The sequence below is a fragment of the Poeciliopsis prolifica genome, unplaced genomic scaffold (assembly GCF_027474105.1).
Source record: "Poeciliopsis prolifica strain line A6 unplaced genomic scaffold, Auburn_PproV2 SCAFFOLD057, whole genome shotgun sequence".
NCBI classification, from domain to species: Eukaryota; Metazoa; Chordata; class Actinopteri; order Cyprinodontiformes; family Poeciliidae; genus Poeciliopsis; species Poeciliopsis prolifica.
The window spans coordinates 3,172,501-3,186,101 of NW_026562432.1; the positions used below are offsets into that span (position 1 = coordinate 3,172,501).

The window sequence follows — 13,601 nt, forward strand, 5'->3', positions numbered from 1 at the left end:
TTTAACATTTGATACAATCGCCACCTGAGTTGAATACAAATACATAAAGTATGCTTTTCTGAAACCCTATGCATTACTTTCATTTTTAATTTGATAACTGAAACAGTTTCTGTTGCTGGAGTGCCTCACCAGTCCCGAGTGTCACTGCTGCTTTGTGGATTGTAAAACTGTATTTACACTGAACTAAATTAAAAACCTGAAACAGTAACTTTTTTTTTTTTTTTTTTGCTACAGTTTTATTGCTACATAAAAACTAGATACTTCAAGAACAAACTCAATCCAACTAAAGAGTCTGTGAGAGTTCAGGAAACTGCTAAAGGACAATTCCACCTAATTGAGCCTCTTTAATCTGTTCTAATCTAAAAATTTCAATATTTAGACTCTACAAATCAGATTATTCCACACTAAAAGCTGAATATTTGACATCCAGTTTGTAATCTGTGAAATTTTTGACATCAATTATACTTCAAAAAAAATTTTTTCTGAGTCAGAGACCTTGAGCTTCTCAGTAGTGTGTCCACTATAAATTCAATCAGGGCAACAACATGCAATGAAAGGCTCTTCAATGCTAACGTCCGCTTATCCATGTGTAGCCGGGGCATGTTGTCCCGAAAGTATGGCGCTGCGCTCTCTTTCGCTTGCCCATATAAGGAAGATGCGGTGTTGGAGCGCAGCTGGTGTACTAGGGAAACAGGTAACCAGCATTTACATTTAAAATCAGGTAGATCGCTGAGGGGATCAGATCCCAGGCTGATGATTCATTTAGAGGTATGTTTAACATTAAGCATGAGGTGGTTTCGAATTATGTGTGATACCAGAAAGCCAGAACACTGCACTGTGTACTTGAGTTTAGCTTCTTGATCACAACACAGCAGGCTACAAGCCTTTATACAGACTAATCACGACATTATTCCTAGACTAGCTTTATGAATAATTACAGTTTAAAATAAATATGTCACTTTAAAAGCTCTTTCAGCAAATGTTTACTCTGAGGCAGATCCTGGACTGTCAAGAGCAGAATATCCCACTTTTACAGCTTCTGCAATAAATTCAACAAATAAGGAAAAGGGAAGTGATATAAGTCCCAATGACATTAGACAGAAACTGATACATTGTTGAACACAGCATTCTGACACTGAAGTCCTCTTCACCCTATAGATTATGTATCTATATTGAAACTTTTGTCTTGATTTTTATATGGAAATGTTAACAAATAAGGAAAGCTTGAACAAAGTTCCCCTTAGGAGATTCTTTGTAACAGTAGAATAAAAATAAATTACCACAATAAGTTTCTTACACACCATTTTTCCTCAACTTTGTTGACCAGATTGCAGATATTTACCCTCCTTTATGAATTTGTTTCCAGCTGCCCTAAAAACTGCAGTGATCAAACCACTTTTGAAGAAATCTAAGGTAGACTGAACAATAATTACAAGACCAAACCAATTCTAAAAGATCTGGCATAGAATATTGAAAGTTTCTGAAAAAAAACGGCTTCAATTGTGCCGCCCGCAGTAACTTTTCAGACAACATGATGCACTGAGACTTTACTCTCCAGAACCAGCAGTGATTGGTCTAGAACCTCGTTCTTGGTATCATTCCATCTCAGTTTTGAATTTGAAACGGTCTTGACATGCAGATGTATCTCTAGAAATTTAAATATTTTGTCTGTTTTAGTAGTTACCATTTTCAGAAAGTGTCCATTACTCATACATTGAAATGTTTCTTGTAATTTTGATCAATATAATTATTTATATATATATGTATTAATCTTGTATTCATCCTCACTTCTATTCGTCTTCACACTCACGTCTGTATCTCTGCAAGCGTTTTTGGTGGAGTATCAGGTGGACATTTAAAAGGAATGTGTTGAGAGAAGCACATCCTGGGTGTTGGGTATCTGTCTCCCCCTTGAGAGGGAGTTCAGTAAATAAATGCCTTGTAACACTAATAATAACCAAACCTGTTTTACCACTATTGCTGCAGGAAGAATCAGAGAACTCACTTATGATGTTGCAATATTGAGGTAACCTGTCGAAGGACTGTTGGTGCAATTTCATCTTGTAAAATTAGGACTTAAGACTCTAATTTTGAAGTAAAGAATGAAGTAGTTCTTAAGTTACCTAGCTACACCGATGATAAGCTGATAACTATCAGATAACTGAGCATTTTAGAAGCCTCTCAAACATTTTCACTGGAAAATGGCTAATCTGCGGGAAAAAAGCTCATACGCTGACAGAAGATGTGAATGATTTGTAAAAGCTGTGAGACAATATGGCTGTAAACTACATCTGGCATCAGTTCTGGTGTTGATTCCTGACATTCTATGTGATCTTAACTGCAGTGTTTTCACACCATTCTACTAAATCTGGACTCCATTTGAGACACTTGTTTTTTTTTATTCTCAAAATTGAACAAGTTGTACACTAAACAGATTTTCTTTTTAAAAGACAGCTTGAGGATTATGGAATTTGTATTCTACTTTGAAAAAAAAATAAAAACAAAACAAAAAACATTTTAAATCTCTTTCTAAGTACTAGGACAAGGACAGGTCAAATCAGGGCAGAATTACACTACACCAATTACAGATGCTTAAAACTTCATTTGTAAAAACAAGAAATGAGGATTCTGCATGCCCCACCCAAGAAATGAATGAAATAGAAGTTCTGTGCAGAAGGAGTACTGCTGTCTGACAGGTCAGACATCCTTTAGTATTGCATCAATTCAGAAGTCAGTCCTCTTTTTCTCCAGAATTTCTTCTGTAGTTCTTTGCTGTGGTCTTCCTGAAGGAGGTGAAGTTAACTTTGGACTTATCTAACTTCTCCTCTTCCAGAGCCACAGGTTCACCCATGCTTTTCTCTTTATTTTTCTTTTCTTGTTTTGATTTTTCTGTTGTATCTCCAACCTCTACTCTTTCTCTGCCTTCATTATCCTCATCCTCCTCAGCCAGGTGACTCAGCTGTAACTCTCTCTCCTTTCCCTGCAAATCAGGTTCCAGCTGCACAACCACCTGATCTTTTGAGAGCTGCTTTGGTCTAGAGAAGATCATCCTCTCCTGGACGTCACAGCGAGGACCAATTTTTGTCTCCTGATGCAGACCAGACAGGAACTGGTGAGCTGCTCTCCTGTTATCTTGATCGGTGCTCTCCACTACATCCTCCAGGCTGTAGCGTGTCCATCGCTCGGGGTGCACCAGATAATCTGGGACTCCCCTCTTCTTCTGTGGTATAGGAGATGTGGAAGGAGGGTGACTCGTCTTTCTGCTTTCTGTTGAGTTCCCTTGGTTCTGCAGGGTGACAGAACGCTTCTCTACACTGTCCAGGCAGTCAAAGATGCTGCGGCTGCGGAATGAGAAGCCTGAACTCGCTCCACTCAGGCTGAAAGAACTCTGCGTTGCAGGAGCAGAAGGTGAAACAGAGGTAATCACTTCTCCGTCTTCATCACTTTGATCCAGCTCTGGGTCAAACGGAGGTTCTCTTGGTGCTTCTTCAGGCTCAGATTCATCGCTGGCTGAAAGCTCTAACACATCATCATCCTTGTCATCTCTTATGTTTCTGTGATCAGACATCTTCATAACATCACTGAGACCTGACTGAACAAGAAACCTGACGGGACAGGAGAGAGAGTTAAAACAGCTGATAAATAAAAGCATGTACTGTACTTTTTCATCAGTGGTCCATTTTATGTCAACAGCAAACTTTTATGGGCCAAACATAGAACAAATATTAATTCTAATCTCTTTAAAATAGGTAGTTTCAGAACGTTAATTTTTAAATATGGAGTTTTTGTATTAGTCCACAAATTAGTTCTTCTTAAAAGCAGTTTAGTTCTAACATATTTCTGTAATTGAAACGCTAAGAGGCAAAAATAATAAGAAGAAGAACCTAAAGGCTGTTTTTCTCTCAACTCTGATATGTCAGATTCTTCCATACAGTCAATACAGAGTTGACACACATATATCATTGCTACACTGTTTAATAATCACAGTTTAAGCACAGTCCGTATGCTGGACCAAAATAAACAACCGCTGTGTATACAGCTACTGCTACAATCCAGTTCATTGTGGGGGGAGTACAGCTAACATACTAATGCTAACACATTTAGCGTCTTATCCTCACCCGTGTGGACTCACAGAATCCAAACCTTGATTCTTACAAGACCATAAAATGATTTTGCAGCATTTTACCTGACTGCAGGCTGTAAGATCAGCAGTCAGAGAAGAGGCAAACATTCACAACCCGCTCGCCACATCAAACCAGTAAGGAAAATAGAGCCACCGGAAACACGTGATTTCAAACATTCGACACCTTTGGAGAGCAACTTCCGGGTTATTTTAACGTTATAAAACATTTTAATAATATTATGTGTTTCTTAGTGTAACCCAAATTTTTTAATATATATTTTTCTTTTTTGTGTGTGTGTTCCTTTTTTTAAATGGAGAAGAAATGTGCATTCATAAGAGAGCATTGTGCGCATGCTCAGTGTCATGAGTTACGATTGGCTCAGGCTCCGGATTGGCAGAGAGAAAGCGAACCGGGATATTTTGAAAGCTGCAGGGTGGATGCGACTGGAAATTTAGTATTTGTAAATCAGGAAAGATTTGGACACCGTTTAGAACTGTATTAGACAGGTTTTTAGCGTATCCATGGAGCAGGAAAACAAAGAAACGGCTTGTATAGTCAGTGACATGTCGGACATGGTGGTGGTTGATTTGCACTCTGCCGTTAAAGCTGAAGAGGAAGGTCTTCCTGGAGTGAGGCGCAGCCTGTTGGATATAACCCAAGGTCTGTGGAAAACTTCCACTATTTCTTTCAGACACTCATTTAGGTACAACCCTCTGCTGTAAAAATGACTAAAGGCGAGGAGTGCTAAGCTAATAGCAGTTAGATAGATTCGGTCATGTTACCTGGAATAATGACTGAGTCAACTTATCGTGTATTGACGGTTAAATTAGTCTTTGATATGTTTGTATCTTTGAGACTTGACCTGATTCACTTGGCATTATATTGACTGACTATAAGGACATTACACTCAAAATGCCTCTGTCACTAGAACAGCCTTGTCCTGGTCCCTGTGGTCCTGGTGCTTTATGTTATGAACTCAGAATCTGTCTCCAATAAGAATCAGAACACAGCTGTGTCCACAGGTTGAAGAAAAAATATTAGTGGGTTTTCACAGAGAGCAGAGGAATTATTTTTCACACACTGAAGATCCATTTGAGGAAACTGCATTCATAGTAAAACTAAAGAAACTCGTATTACTTTTTTTTTTTTTTTACCAAGTCCTACAGGGAGTTCATTAGGATTTTTTTTAAAATTGTTTTTGTGCACTTCTGTAAGAAGACAACAAGCCCACCCTTATTTAAACTGTTTACCTTGAAATGACAGTATTTATTAGCTCCTGCGTATGCTTTCCTCTGCATTAAAGATGAAAGATTAGATTAGATAAAGCTTTTTTTAATCCCTCATTAAGGTTCTTATGAGGAGTTCAGTTTCCAACAGCAGGAAACTAATATACAAATACAGCTTTGACAAGAAATGTGTGAAAAGTAAAAGGTACAATATATATATATATATATATATTATATATATATATATATATATATATATATATATATATATATATATATAAACAGAAGATAAATAAAGCAAAGGGAAAATATGGAATCTAGCAGAAGCATTTGCATGATTGATTACACAGGTTATTGTGTGTCATGTGATCTATTGCCATTCGGTAATGTTGCCTGGCAGGTTGTTTCTGTCCTCCTGTACCTCTTCTCCCACCCCCATGCCATTTAGGACTCAGTTTCTGAGCAACCTGTCCAGGCTGCTCTGGTTGTTTGTGAGGACAAGCAGTTCAACTGTCTTCTCCTCTAACATTGTAGGGGATTGCCAAATTGACTATATTTGAGCTTTTTATCATGTTATTCCTTCATCAAAAACGAACTTGGACTGCCGCTTTGATTCTTTCAAGCATGTTTGAGAAATCCTCTAATTTCCCCTGGAAGCCATTTAGAGGTGCCTAATCGTTTCCACAAAGCTCCTTCATGGAGCTGCAGTCTCCCAGCCCAGTTTCTGCTTCACAGAGCGCACACCCCCACACTTTTCCCACTCAGCTCCTCCAGACTAGCTGCAGCAGCAATTAGCAAACACATGGTGGAACTGCACATCTTCTGAGCTCATTATATGAGCTACAAAGCTCGTAAGAACAACTGTAAACATCTTATTTGAGGAGCATTGTAATGATAAGCCGAAGGGCAGTGTTGGAAAGATTAGGAGCTTCTTAAAGAGGGGTAGGACTCCTACAGGGGCTCCTACTGGCTGGCTTGCAATTAGCCTTGCAAGCCAGCCAATTTACTGGCTTGCAAGTTCAAGCCAGCAAATTGCAATTAATTTAAGTCATATTGATATGGGTGAGAAATATAGACTTAGAATCTTATGGCAATATTTTGTGGTAGCATAGTGATGATTATAAAGATTAAAGATGTATTGATATGGATGGTTGATTGACTTTTGAGAGAAGGGGTAGACTATATATTTTTTCTTCAAACTACTCTTCATTCAAAACTTTTGCCTGTGTACATGTGACATGCTCCTTTTAAAGTATAAATAAATTGAATAAAAAAAAATGAATGACATAAAATTGAAATGAATGTGATTGGCCCTCCACAGCTATGAGTCTAAATGAGGACAGTGATGACGACAGTGGGACAGATCATTTCAGCAGTGAGAAGTCGGGGACCCAGCTGCAGAGACGTGAGCAGCACGGAGGAGGAAGCTCCAGTCTGCCCGACACCTTCCAGACTGGCAGCCTGCTGTTCTATGAGAGGTTTAAGGCGTATCAGGACTACATGCTGGGTAACTCTGCCACCATTACAGTCTGGCTGCCATGTTTCTGGGAATATTCACATGTTTGTTGGTGTCCAGGAGACTGTAAACCCTCAGAGGTGAAGGAATTCACAGCAGACTACCTGGACAAGGCACTGGAGCCGTGTGACTGGTTGGCTCTGTGGAGCACTGATGTCTTTGATGTGGTGGTGGAGGTAGGAGTAGCTCATTTAGATGGCTTCACCTCCATCGCATTTGTTGCTAACAGTCATGTTGGTGGGATTCTGTTGGCGAGTTCAGGTGCAAGATCTGGACCTGAATGACCTCAAGGCGTGTGTGAAGCTGGTGCTGCCTCTGCAGTGTGAAATCAGAAGCTGTGAGATCACAGAGGAATCCTTTAATTCTCTGCTGGAGGCGACTCAGCACAAAGTCCCCCTGCTGGAGCTACAGGTGCTCTACAACGATTCAGGGGAATTTGACCAGACGGCGCTCACTCTGGAGCATTTAAGGTAGGATGCTCTGAATTGGACCTGGCTGATGTACTGCAGAACAATACTGAGAGTCTTCTTGTGTCTGCAGGTTTTTTTACAAACACATCTGGAGGCAGTGGGATGAAGAAGATGAGAACGATGACTTTGACTACTTTGTTCGTTGTGTGGAGCCTCGTCTCAGACTGTAAGCAGAACTTGAACTTCTGGAATGTGAAACTGGACAATATGACTGCAAAACACATTGCAATATAACCATTCCATATCAGTCAAAATAGATAACTGGTTTTCTTTTTTAAATATCTGAAATATGCAACCATATGACCTTTCTTGTTTTAGCCACAGTTTTCAGTTTTATGAGGCATCATGGCAAAAGAAGAAACTGCTACTGTGTATGTATGTTGATCAACAAGTTGTTGCTGGGTGAGTGGATGGATGGATGGATGGATGGATGGATGGATGGATGGATGGATGGATGGATGGATGGATGGATGGATGGATGGATGGATCCCTTCCTTCTTTCCTTCCTTCCTTCTTTCCTTTCATCCTTCCTTCCTTCCTTCCTTCCGTCCGTCCGTCTGTCCGTCCATCCATCCATCCAACCAACCATCCAACTAACCAACCAACTTTGCTTAGCTGGCCTTTCCTAGCCTTTCTTCTGCCCAGAATGCTGTATGGTTTAGGATTGGAGTTCAGTGAAATTGTAAAAAGATGTATTATCTGTTGATATTGACCACATATAGTTATTGATTTATTGCCCAACTGTAGTTGATGCTGATGTCCTCTTGCAGCTACTACGACATCCTGGAAGACAGAGTCCCAGCTGGTCTGGTGGCAGAGTACCAGTCCCTGCTGCAGAGCTGCTCCCAGTGCTTCCAGCAGTTTTCAGAGCTGCGTGGTGGACTGAGCGCCGACTCAGACTCAGAGATAGACAATGTGTCCATGGTGGAGGGCCTGAAGCTCTACGACCAGCTGGAAACATTTAAACGCAAACTTCAGATCATCGAGAACCCCCTGTTGAGGTGTGGCCCTCACTGCCCCTGTCTGTCCCTCTCCCTCTCTCATTGTTCACAACAAACTCCTGAACTCCCTCTGCACCTGTCCAGGTATGTGCTGGCCTGCAAAGACAGCTCCAGGCGGCAGTGTGTGCAGAGCCGAGGACTTAGAGAGTCCGGTGTGAAGGTGGTTCATGTTGTAACGGCCAGCTGCAACACCATCCAGCTGCAGTCTCTCCTCACTGCACGCCTCCTGCCGCTCAGCTCCTCTGACGACACAGAGATCCAGGTGAGAGCACACACATGCTGACTGCACAGCAGGGTCAGCTGCTGCGGCTGAAAGGCAAGAAGTTTAGAAAGGTTGATCCAGCTCACTTCTGATTGGACCATTTATATCAACTTCTTCACTCATTCTGCTATAGATTCGCTGTGCTTGGGACTAGGGCTGCAGCTAACAATTATTCTAATTGTTGATGATTTTAATGATTAATCAGATAAAAAAATTCTCATTCTGCAGGTTTTTTTAATTTAACCACTTAAGACTTTTTTATACAATATTAGGAATATAGTAGCTCCCTAAATGTCACTCGGAAACACTTACCTGCAATATTTACTTGCAGGTAAATATTTACTTCATGGACCTATTTACAGTCCATGAAGAGAGTAGTGTCCTTATGACATGTAAAGAATTAAAAAATTTGCAGTTAAATAACTATATTAATTCATTTGAAATAAGACAGGAAACATTTCATTGTCTAAAAGCCATAACAGCTTGTCTTTAGAGAACACTCGATCTTTTGCAGTAAAGGAAGCATTTGCAGCTAAAAATCCTTCTAACATCAACATGAGAAAAGCTCAGTCCTTTCTGCTGGACTGAACATCAGTATGGTGTGGCTGATCTGGTGAGAGTTTTTGGATTAATGGATTAATAATTATATTGTAAAAGAGGCTTAACAGATGTTTTTTTTTTTCAGATGCTAAAACTGACAATGAGTTCTGGCTAAATGTTTGAAGAAGATTTGGCTTAATTACAGAGTATCAGTAGTCAATTCATCATCACTAATCTGATTAATCATTTTAGCTCTATCTGAGGTCATTATATTGATGAGTTGGTCCCACGGTTTAGCTCTTGAACAGATCAGCCACTTTTGAGTGTCAACTGCTTTGTTTACAAATTAGTTTATGGCCAAAAGGAAGGCCAAAACAAAGCCCATATCATCAGCCCTCCATCTCTGTGCTAAACAGTTTGTGCTGATATTCTCACACACACACACGCACACACACACACACACACACACACACACACACACACACACACACACACACACACACACACACACACAAGGGCAGTATATCCAGTTTGGCAGGATGAATCGTTTGATGTCTGCAGTTCCATAGAGATCCAGTGTCAGCCGTGGATTCTTGTCATCAGGGTGACACGGTCATCATTCTTCCAGGCACTTACAGAGTCAGCAGCTCCATCTCCATACCAGACTCAATCACTGTTGAAGGTAAGAAAACACTATGGGTACAATCATTTTGGACGATTGTACTCTTAAGAGGAAGCAGCTCCATGTTGATGTGAACACTGATGTTCTGAGAAATGCTGTTAGGAATTCTAAAAATAATGTCAAATACATAATAAAGCTTGATGTCGCTTAGAATAGAGTTAGCCTGAATAGATCTGTCCTTATGGATTGGGCACATTTTCAACAACACCTGATTTAGAATTTGTCAATATTGGGATTGATGCAGACATCGATATTGGATCGGTTCATCTTTATTTGGCATATGGTTTTAGAACCCACAGCGTTCCCCCAGACCTGCTGCTGTGTTTGTTGGATCTCACCAGATCCTCATGTTGCTGTCTGCTCAATCATGTTCTGTATCAACACATGTGTATTTGTTAGACGCACATGGGCATTAGAAATTAGAAGTGATTTCTGAAGACAATTGGTTTCACAGGATATTATTTATTGGCATCAGTGTGAAGGGATTGGAGGATGTAAATGAACTATATGCTTCAGTTTGCTTCCACTAAGCTGTTGGAATATCACCAAACGTGAAGAGGTTCCAGTGGTTGACAGTAGATGTGTTGGTGAACTTGCTGCAGGAAGACCGCTGTCTCCTGAGACGTGTTAAACATTCAGAGAACTGTTGGGTGTTAGCAGATCTCTTGGTTTGTGCAACAGGCTTTGGATTCCCTGATGAAGTTGTGATTGAAAACCAACACAAAAGCGACTCATTTGTGGAGTCCACGGGAGCCGATGTCAGAGTGTCCAACATCAAGTTCATCCAGCATGATGCTGTTGAAGGCATTCTGTGTGAGTAGGTCATATTCAAGCTACTACTTCATTCAGTCCAGTTTATTTAAGATTATAGACAATCTTGGAACTTCAGTGCAAAATTTGTCAATACAATTTTCATGAAAATTGCTACAATGCAAACAACCACAATGTCATTGGAACAGAATCTTTGTTTTAGAAGTACAGCTAAATTGGTGTCAATGTTTTCTGTAAATCTCTTAATTTGTTGTACAGCAGTATAAATTGTTGTTTGAAGACATTCAAATGCAGAAATCCACTTAGCATTCAGAACAGGAATAAAGTTTGAAGTCCTTTCTGTTCCTCAGCTATCACCTCACACTACCAGTCTACTGAAATACCACACATTTCCTTTTCTTACAAGTGAAATATGACAAAGCATTTTTCAGTAACTCTTATAAAGTTAAAGCAGTTTTAAAGTTCAAACAGATGAGTGGCTTCTAGGAGGCCAATTAATTTGCCAGCTAATAGATATTAGCCGAACATGTATATTACATGTAAAACATGTAATATCCTGCATATCAACATTGTTCTTCAATTAGCCTGCTTGATCATTTTCTGCAGAACCAAAACAGTGAATTTTCCATCAGCAGTAATCTGATGTGTCATTTTGCTGGACCCCTGTGTTTAAATGCTGAATCTTCTTGTCGATTGATGACCAGGTGTGCGTCAGGGCACTCTGAACATGGAGAACTGTGTGCTGCAGTGTGACACTACCGGCGTGATTGTACAGACATCTGCCCGCTTCACCATGAACATGTGTGACCTGTATGGCTCCAAGGTTCGGACAGCACACACAGGAAGCCCCCCTGCTCCCACTTGTCTTTCTTAAACAGACGGCTTCCATGTCACAAACTGTCTTTTTCTGTTTGATGATTGGCTTTTCTTGATGATGTCAGACATATCTGTGCAGGGGGCAGGTGTGGAGATCTATCCTGGCAGCATTTCCAGTCTGGTCAGTAATAGCATCCATCACTGTAAGGACGGAGTCCTGATCAAGGTGAGGCTTCACAACTCCCGCCGACTTTCATCCTAAAAGAAAACAACTTTCTTATACAAACAAAATCGTGCAACCTGCTGAGATGTACTGTCAATAGTTTTGACAAATGATGTTGACCAATGTGTACGTGTGTGTGTTTACCCATAAATGAATAATTTAAACTAGAACACACACACAGAAAAAAAAAACACAAATTATTAATTGAAAAAATAAATGTAACTATTTAAGCCTTTTATGCAGTATTAGAAATTCATTAAAATATGCAACTAAGCAAATCTACTTTTACAAAATAATAACAAAAAAACATATTTCCTAAAATACAGTAGCAGCAATCATTTAGTGAACATTTCATTATTTGTAGCAAGGGATGCATCTGTAGCTAAAGCTAAAATCCTTCTAACCTTACACTTCAAACAAGTGTAAGGTTTATATATTTTTTGATTAACTCATTAATGAATTGCAAAAGGTGCCTCTTGAGTCCTGAGTGCGACAGTTATTTCAGTTTTAGGTCAGGTAACTTTTCTGCAATTTTTCAGAAGGTGGCACTTTTTCACGTCATTTCTTATTTCTGAGGTATTTGGTATTCTCCGTCAGGCTGACAGGTTTTCTTTCTGTAACACTGAATCTATGCTTTCTAGAATAAGTTTGTCCTTTCAAAAGTATAATCCATATGTGTGTGTGGGTGTGTCGACATGCAGGACTTTGCCAATGAGTTGGATGGGATGCCATCCATCACCATGGAAAACAATATCATCTATAACAATGAGGACTACGGTGTGATTCTGGTTAAACCGGATTCTGGAGAGGAGCAGAGGGTCCAGTCCTGTGAGGGTGAAGGTCAGCAGTTCTCATTGTGCTCAATGCTCTGATGGTTGTCTTGGTAGAATCAGTAGTTAGTTCATCTGTAGTTCTGTTTGTCCCCAGAAGACCCAGCAGTGCAAAGCGCTGATGACCAGCAGCAGGAGGCTCTTCCAGAGCCGGCAGCAGCAAAGTCAGACTCTGCTGCCTCCCAGCTGGAGTCAGCAGGAACCAACAGCAGCGGCGGTGGCACTGCTGCTGCCGCCGGCAGGAAGTGGCAGTTCGGTCGTCAGCTGAGTAGAAGCAAGGAAGTGTCCTGTAGCCGAGCGGTGCAGGATCTGATGGAGCACCAGATCTTTGTTTCTGCTCAGGGAAATCAGTTCAAATGGAATGGGAAGGGCGACTTTGGAATTTTTTTCTACTGACTTTCACTCTGGCTGATTAAGTCTAGGAAGTTTATCTGCTTTTTAATTCTCATTCTCATTTATTGGCGTTACTGTCTTGATTATAGTTGGCTGTCTTTTGATTTGAAAAGACCACTGGCAAAATGTTTTCTTGGAGGTATTGCATGCTGTTTGAATTCTACAATGTGTTCTCAGTACTAATCTAGTTTGACTTTGCACAAATCTTTTTATCTAAGTTATTCCTTTCTGGCTCCTCACTCTGCTTTAATCAGCATGAGAATAAAGTTGATAAAACTTAATGGATTATTATTTTCAAATCAACTTGTCATGTTAATGTTAGTTATGATGTTTTGACCTTGAATAAAAAAAATATTCAGAAAAGAACTTTTTGTGGTACAACCTTTTATGGTGAAAGTGATTTTTATGATTTGGGAAGTTTCAGAATTCAGGGTGAAAAAAACAGGTTATTGGATGAAAAGCTGATTTACACTGATGATTTATCCTCATGGGTGGAAAGTAATTCTTAAAAAAAAGAGCATATTGAAGAATGTCAAGAAAGGAAAAACCCTTTGAATTTCTTTTGTCTTAAAGTTCAGAAGTATTCACACCGTTTGAACATATACACAGTTTAACACCATAAGCCCACAAAGGTCAGTGTATTTTATTGGGATTTTATGTTCAGTTTAAGACTTAAACTGAACATAAACTTTATTTACTTAAACTTTAAGTAAATAATGCGCTGGAATATTGCTGGAAGGTGAGAAA

At 39.9% G+C, this 13,601-nt stretch overlaps 2 protein-coding genes across 4 annotated transcripts; one reads left to right on the top strand and one right to left on the bottom strand.

The window, feature by feature from the left end:
• Positions 1-2,378: 2,378 nt before the first annotated feature.
• tssc4 (tumor suppressing subtransferable candidate 4) lies at positions 2,379-4,273 on the bottom strand. 2 transcript variants are annotated; one of them, XM_055060064.1, is made up of 2 exons: positions 4,187-4,273; positions 2,379-3,605 (listed from the first exon to the last, which is right to left on the bottom strand). In XM_055060064.1, the coding sequence occupies exon 2, from the start codon at positions 3,572-3,574 to the stop codon at positions 2,732-2,734; it is 843 nt and encodes a 280-aa protein (XP_054916039.1). In that variant the 5' UTR covers positions 3,575-3,605; positions 4,187-4,273; the 3' UTR covers positions 2,379-2,731. The 2 variants fall into 2 exon arrangements, with proteins under 2 accessions (XP_054916039.1, XP_054916038.1); XM_055060063.1 differs by having other exon boundaries at positions 4,119-4,247.
• Positions 4,274-4,502: 229 nt separating this feature from the next.
• Positions 4,503-13,214, top strand: shcbp1 (SHC SH2-domain binding protein 1). Of its 2 annotated transcripts, none has more exons than XM_055060015.1 (13): positions 4,503-4,784; positions 6,672-6,857; positions 6,927-7,042; positions 7,128-7,336; positions 7,407-7,502; positions 8,107-8,337; positions 8,422-8,599; positions 9,701-9,821; positions 10,503-10,634; positions 11,297-11,415; positions 11,548-11,634; positions 12,333-12,471; positions 12,559-13,214. In XM_055060015.1, exons 1-13 carry the CDS (start codon positions 4,646-4,648, stop codon positions 12,855-12,857), a joined length of 2,052 nt encoding a protein of 683 aa, XP_054915990.1. In that variant the 5' UTR covers positions 4,503-4,645; the 3' UTR covers positions 12,858-13,214. The 2 variants fall into 2 exon arrangements, with proteins under 2 accessions (XP_054915990.1, XP_054915991.1); XM_055060016.1 differs by having other exon boundaries at positions 12,562-13,214.
• The last annotated feature ends 387 nt before the right edge of the window (positions 13,215-13,601 follow it).